The sequence below is a fragment of the Rhinopithecus roxellana genome, chromosome 8 (genome assembly GCF_007565055.1).
Source record: "Rhinopithecus roxellana isolate Shanxi Qingling chromosome 8, ASM756505v1, whole genome shotgun sequence".
Lineage (NCBI taxonomy): Eukaryota > Metazoa > Chordata > Mammalia > Primates > Cercopithecidae > Rhinopithecus > Rhinopithecus roxellana.
The window spans coordinates 132664237-132671432 of record NC_044556.1 but is presented as its reverse complement, the minus strand read 5'-3'; the positions used below and the strand labels follow the sequence as shown (position 1 = coordinate 132671432).

Here is a 7196-nt window from a genome sequence, read left to right as displayed (position 1 = left end):
CTACTTCCTGAGAACTCCTTCCACCTTCCTCTTATCCCTCGAGTTCTGTCTTTCACTCCATCCTCTTTCTTGTTTTATGGACTTACGTATTTTCTAGTGTAGCTTTCTAAGGCTACATGGCAGATCATTTTCTCGAGACTTTTCTGACTGAAAATCTTCATTCTCTGCTCACTCTTGAATTGGGTGACATAGAATTCCAGGTTGAAAATAATTTTCACCGGGTATGGTGGCATTCACCTGTAATCCCAACTACTCAGGAGGCTGAGGCAGGAGAATCACTTGAACATGAGAGGCAAGGGTTGAAGTGAGCTGAGATCGTGCCACTGCACTCCAACCTGGGCGACAGAACGAGACTCTGTCTCAAAAAAATTATTATTATTATTAAAAATATAATAATAATAATTATTATTATTTTCACTTAGAACCTTGGAAGTGTTCGATGTTACCATTGAGAAGACTGATGTCATTTCAATTCCCGTATATTGTTTGCGGTCTGTTCCCCAATCCCCCTCGATCCCCGGTCTCTAAGTTCTTAGGACCTCCTTTGTATCCTAGGGTTCTAAATTTATAATGATGTCTGTTTTTATATTCAATATAAGCTGAGTGCTTGGTAGCCTGGTCAGTGTGGAGACTGACACTTTGGAGATGGCTTGCTTAGAGCATTTCTTTGATTATTTCCTCCCCACTGTTTTTTTCTGGCATTCCTATTAGTTAGAAATGAAACATCTTGGCTTTATCCTTTAATTTTCTAATTTATTATTTCCTAATGTCCCTTTTTTTCTGACTTTCTGAAAGATTTCCTCAACATTGTTTTTGAACACTTCTGTTGATTTTTTTGGTATCATATTTTTAATTTCCAAGAGGTTATAATTTTTCTCTGTTTCTTAGAAAACAAAATTCTGTTCTTGTTTTATAGATGCAATATTTTCTCTTATTTCCCTGAAGATATGAATGATGGGTTTTGTTTTGTTTTAATTTGTTTCCCTTCTATTCTGTTTCCTGAATTGTTTCTGTTTCTCTTGGTTCCTTTTTATTGTTTATTTTAGTCTCTTTCTTTGAAGTTCAGGGCTTTGCTCTAAGGTCTGGTGATCCTTGATTGTTCACTCATACTTAAAACCAAGGCAATAAGAGTGTGACCTCTGCGTGTGTAAGCAGGACTTTTACAGCAACTCACTGTTGTTTTCCATGGGGAAGACCAAATGTCAGCATCTGGTCTCTTCTCTGGAGTGGTTTGATCTCTCCATTGGAAAGAGATTCTGTTGGGGCTGGGACATGAAGGAATAAATAGCTTCTGGATTATTAAAGCAGAAGCAACCTGGGTCTGTTTTCCAGGGCATCCCTGGGGACTCAGCGAGAAGCTGGAGAGGAGTGGCTGAGAGGGCAAGGGGTCCATAGACAGCACTGCAAGAGGTTCATACAGACCAAGAGAAATAACGGAGTAGCAGAGAGCCATCAGACCCGAGCAACATGTAGAGAGGGATTGGCTATCTCAGCAGAAACCTGAGTGGACAGAAGACCAAATACCAGAGGATCACTCACACTCACTATTTGGTGCCTTGGCATTGTATAAAGCCTCATAATCTTGGTACCACTCATGGAGAGGTACCTTGGGAAGGTCTGATTTCTTGTTTGTTTGTTTTGTTGCCTAACAGTCTGCACAGGGAAAACTTTGAGAAATCAAGTTAAGCTATAGGAAATAGAAAAAACAGTCTGTGGACTGAGATTCATAATTGGTATGCACCATTTGCATTTAAACAAATGCCAAGTGTATTAAGTAATAGTGACATTAAATAAATTCCTAGGCTCCAAATGCAGGAGTTCCGAATAGGCTTCTTAGGCTCCCTGACTGGCCCCAGTCTCTACATTCTGGGTCTAGGTTGTATCTCTCATTGGAGGAGGCTGAAGAATGCTTCTCCCTGCATCACTGTAGCCATATATCATCTGGGAATCACCAACTCTACAATGGGAAAGCTAAATAAATGCAGCTGAAGCTGTTGACATTTCTGGAGAGAATTTCAATCTTTTCGTTTAGGAATCACACATGTGATATACATAGGCATGCACACATGAACTGGGTTCTTAATTCTAGCATTCATGGGAAAGATGGGGGAATCAAGCTCACTTTCTTCCCAAACCCTGCCCAGGGGTCTCTAGGCAGGGCCCCACTGCCTCTGGAGATGTAATCACAGTCCCAAACAGGAATCCAGGGCAGGAGTCTGTCAGTTCCAGAAAGGCGGGGTGAAAAAGAGAGATGAATTCAGAGCAGTGAGGCACACAGGAAGATGCTGAAAGGGACTGGACTCTCTCCTGAGTGCTAGTGAGCAGCAGCCCTCGCTCCCCTCCTCCATCTCCCTGAAAGCCCCAGCGCTGAGACAGTGTGTCACCATATTTTCAGCAATTCTGCTAAGTTGTGTCTCAGAGAAGGGAAAGAAAAATCTCCAGAGGTTTGCATGTTTGATTCACACCTAACACAGCAGCTGTCTGCTGCCAGGAGAAACACTTCTGTGTAGATTTCCAGCAGCAGCCAGAGACAATTCTCAACCTTATTGTCAGTTTGCCTGTCGTGTTTTCTCAGGTCTTGGGGAAAAGTGTGAATGATGAAATGCCACCCCCCACCACTTGCTAGAAATGACTCAGGCACTGGCACTTTGGGAAAAAAATATGTGCCCAGGGGAGGGCACATAGCAAGAGGGGGCAGCAACCTCTCCACCACACCCAGAGGTGATATGTTTCTCTCTTCATAGGTGCACACAGATTGCAGTTCAATAATAGTTCGTGCTTATCTCACAGGTGCTTAAACAGTGCCTCATTAAAATCTCATGGCAGCCTCATGATGTACACTAAAGACTCTGCTCTATATTGCAATGACAGAAACCTAGTCCTGAAAGGTTGGCTGGGGTAGCCCACATCTAACCAGTAATAGAAAGGCCCAGAAATCCATATTTATTTTTTACTGCCTCTGTCTGTCCTCTTTTTCCTCATTCTTTTTGATCAGATTACCCATTTTAAAGGACTGATATATTACTACACCACTAAGTATATGCATGCAACCTGATTAGTAAAAGCCAAGAAAAAAAATCAAATTCACAATACAAATGTCTTAGGGGATGATCTTTTTTATCAAGCAGTAATTTTTTCACTTTATAAGATGATCCCCTTGGGAATCCATTAATGATGAGCTTCCTTGGTATATTTAAATATTGATTTATAGATTGCTGCTTGCCAAGAAAAGTAAGGAAGTGGGGGCAATAAAACCTTAAGCTAAAGTGCCTGGTTGTCAATGAGAGCTGAAGAGCAGGTGGAGATTAACAATGGTTTTTGAAATGATGATGTAATCCTATCAGTATAGAATCAGTTCACAAACATTCAACTCACATATGCGTTTGTGTAAAGTGAGCCCTACCTGTAGCAGTGTAAACCCATAGAACCTCAGAGGACCTTTATGGAAGCTATGAGGGCTACAGGTCAGCGGGGTGGAGGAGTCTACCTTGACACAGGAGGAACCAAGTGGCCTCACAGAGCTCATCTACCTGGGAGGCTGGGAGGGCTGCAGTGGTCAGGGTGTCAGGAGGGTTTGTAGGTGGTGGGCAGGGTCAGGGGCTGTAGAGCCCGTGGTCATGAATTCAGATGGAGCGTCCCCTCTCCTGACGTGTCATGACTGGGATTTTGGAGCAGGGATTACTTCTGTGCTAATTTTTTTTGCCTTTCTCCTTAGGAGGGAGTGTGTGGTCCCCAGAGCATTACAAACCTGAGTTCAAATTTGGGCTCCACCTCTTCTTACTCCAGAGAACCTGAACAAGATTCCTAACCTCTCTAAGCCTTTAGATTCTGCATTTGAAAATGGGGAGAGTAGTAACTACCTTGCAAGGGGTACCATCAGAAATGAAGGCTTACTTCTGTGGTACATTTGCACATAAACAGGCACTCAAAATTAGTAGCTACTATTTTTTATTGGAAGAGAGGCTGAAATGCTATCGGGAGGGGAGAGAAAAGGCTGCACCAGCCAAACTGGGTAGTGTGTGTTTGAGGGGCCTTCAATAGAGTGGATGAATTGTAAGACCCCCTCCCCACCAAGCCCTCCCCCTCCACTGTGTCCAGGTCTGCATGCTCAGCAGCACTGGGAATGGTGCCAGAGGCTGCGCGTTTGCCCAGTACAGCTTGGAATTTTGCATCAGAAGCAGCGGGGTGCCGATTAGGCACACTCAGGAGGTGATGATGCAATGCAAAGAAATGGGGTGGTGGAGAATACGCTGTAGGGTCAGCGGTGGCTGCCGCATCCGGTTTAGGGGCGGCAGAGCCAGCGGGGTGTCTGGGGAGTTCCAGCGTTGGTTGTGGAGTAGGATGTGGTGTCTAGCTTTCAGCAGTATCACCTGTTTTGTCCTCATCAAAGTGGTTTAGTGGAGGGACTTTTGGCTGCCGAACTTCCCTTTGTTCTTGTCTGTATTCTGAGACATCTTGATAATTCCGTGGGTTACCCCAAACTCTTAACATAGTTTTTTCTCTTTAAGTCAGAGAGTCCATTTCTGCCCTTATGAACAGAAACTTCATCCCAAACCATCTTACTGAAAGTAGTTCTTCCTTTTACTCACTTCCTTTATGGCATGAATCTCCACTGACAATTATTTTATCAATTTGAAACTTGTTCACGATCTTTCTTCACTTCCAGAATGCAAGCTACTTGAGGGACCTCGTCTGCTGTTCTCACCATGCCTCTCCCTGCCAGGCTCCTAGGAGCTGCTTGGCGTCGGGTAGCGGTTAAGCCCACAGAGGCTGGAGCCAAGACTGCCTGGCTTTGAATGATGGCTCTGCCTTTGTGAGATTAACAGCCCCTACTTAGGGTTGTGGGAATTAAACTAGTTAATACACGTGAAGAGCGCCAGGCACGTAGTGCTTATGAATGAATGCACTTAGCAGAAATTCAGTTGAAAATAACGGTTGTTTTTCAGGATTTTAAGATCTTTGTCCCATCACCTCCACCCCCACAGTCTGGGAGCGATCCTTTCCCTAGGGTCAGGCTGAAAGTTTGCTAGATCGGAATTTCGGGTCTGCTGGGTCACAGAGCCAAGGGCCCAGTCTTCAAGGTGATGCTCCATTTCGGAGCACTTTATGCAGCCCACGTTTTGTTCTGTAACAATCCCAAACTGGCCCTGCGAGCCTGGGAAGTCGAGTTTCTCCGAAACCACTGAGTCCGGGAGAGCCCCGCGGCCTCCCGCCCTTTCTCCGCAGCCTGAGAGGGCCCGTGGGGCCGCCGCTGCTTCCTGGAAGAGCTGCGCCTTCCGGAGTCGCAGGCCGCGGAGCTCACGGGAGCTTCGGAGCAGAGCATCTCGCGCGGACAGGGCTGGCGATGGGCAGCCGACCAAAACGCCGCGTTCCTGGTGACTGCTTTTCCCTGGTAGGCAGGCGTTCACTGCTCCGCAGCCGCAGCTCTTCCGGGGCCGAGGGCTGCGGCGCGTGAACCGACTTGTGTGTCCTGCGCAAGCTGCTGATGGCGCCACCCAGCCTGGGGCGGCAAGCCGCGAATATTTGCTGCTCTATTTTAAGATTCCCTGTCCTGTCTGTTTCCGAGCAGTTGTCACTTGGTCAGAGGAAAGGGAAAGCGGGGGTGGAGACAGTGAGGCCCAAGCCTCGGGCGCTTATTACTTCCAGCTGAGTGGAAATTCCCATCCCTCGGAGAAAACAAGCGTGGCCCCTCTCCTCCCACTCCTCCGCCCCCTCCCCCAAAACTGAGTGAGTCAATTCTTCGCTGGTCAGGGCAAAGTCTCGCTCATTTTAATAATAAAAATAAGGATAATGCCGCACTATTTGCATAACATCTCAGACTTTTCAGAGCACTTAAGCACTTTTTAAATACTTTCCTTTTTTTTTTTTTTTTTTTTTTTTTGGAGACGGAGTCTCGCTCTAGAGTGTAGTGGCGCGAGGCTGGAGTGCAGTGGCGCGATCTGGGCTCACTGCGACCTCCGCCTCCCCAGTTCAAGCGATTCTCCTGCCTCAGCCTCCAGCGTAGCTGGGATTACAGGCGCACGCCACCACGCCCAGCCATTTTTTTGGATTTTAGTAGAGACAGAGTTTCACCATATTGCCCAGGCTGGTTTTGAACTCCGGAGCTCAGGCAGTCCGCCCACCTCGGCTTCCGAAAGTGCTAGGGTTACAGGCTGGAGCCACCGTGCCAGGCCTCAAAACACTTTTCTCCACTTATTGGTCAAGAGACATTATTACTCCCTGTTTGCAAGTGAGAAAACAGAGGCACAGAGAGTTTAGTGATTGGACATGGTCACACAGCCAGTTAATCAGATGACCAGTCACAGAGGCTGGATCTCCTGAGTTTTAAACTGAGCTGTCATTCAGTCCATAGCCATTTATTGTCTTTCCTCCCAGCCACGGTGCCTTTCCTGTGCTCACAAGCTTCTGTGTTATGGAGAATGAAGCATCGAAGGGGTAGTGTATGGTAACTCTGGTGTCTTCCCACTCCGGTGGCTTATTAATTCTCAAGTACAGCCTCGTAGGAGAGGACATTCAGACATGCAAACAGTTATTGAGTGCCTACTGTGTGCAGCTACTGTACTTTTTTTACACAGTTTATGGGAGAAAGTTTCTTAGCACGTAATTACAATGAAATGTAATAAAGTTGTTGATAAATGCACAATATTAGGGAAACAGAGAAAGAGGTAATCCTCATTGTCACGGGGCAGCCTTTAAAGCTTTTCCCCCAACTTTTTATTGTACAGATTTTCAGGCATGAAAGATTGTTACAATGACTACCACTTCGATTCAACCAGTATAGATAGGTAGGTAGATAGATAGATATAGATACTGCTTCAGAAGCAAAAGTTTTTCTCTGATCTTCTCTTGCCCTCCTGTGTCAGTCTCATTCTCCCACAAGGCAAGCCATAGGAACTAGGAACTAGAATTCCCCTTCTCCAAGGCAGCCATAGAAACCAGAACCCCTTTTCCCAAAGTCAGCCCTGAAACCTAAAATTATTACTCTAATTTTCTCTTCATCTTTCTGTGTAAAAACTGACCATAAAGAAAAGATCTGATCTACGTTGTTCCAGAGAGGGTCCTGCCCCACACCCAGAAGGAAAGTGTGAAAGGAAAATATCTTGGGCCCCTTCAAGCTGGGAACCACTCAGGGCCTCCCATTCTATTCAGTCATCCCTCTGCTCACAGAGATAACAAAGATAGATGCATATTCTGAT

At 45.8% G+C, this 7196-nt stretch overlaps 1 protein-coding gene across 1 annotated transcript; it reads right to left on the bottom strand.

The window, feature by feature from the left end:
- Positions 1-3931: 3931 nt before the first annotated feature.
- Positions 3932-5664, bottom strand: LOC104666826. The gene is made up of 2 exons (XM_010368964.1): positions 5641-5664; positions 3932-5531 (listed from the first exon to the last, which is right to left on the bottom strand). The coding sequence occupies exons 1-2, from the start codon at positions 5662-5664 to the stop codon at positions 4968-4970; spliced, it is 588 nt and encodes a 195-aa protein (XP_010367266.1). The 3' UTR covers positions 3932-4967.
- Between the last annotated feature and the right edge of the window lie 1532 nt (positions 5665-7196).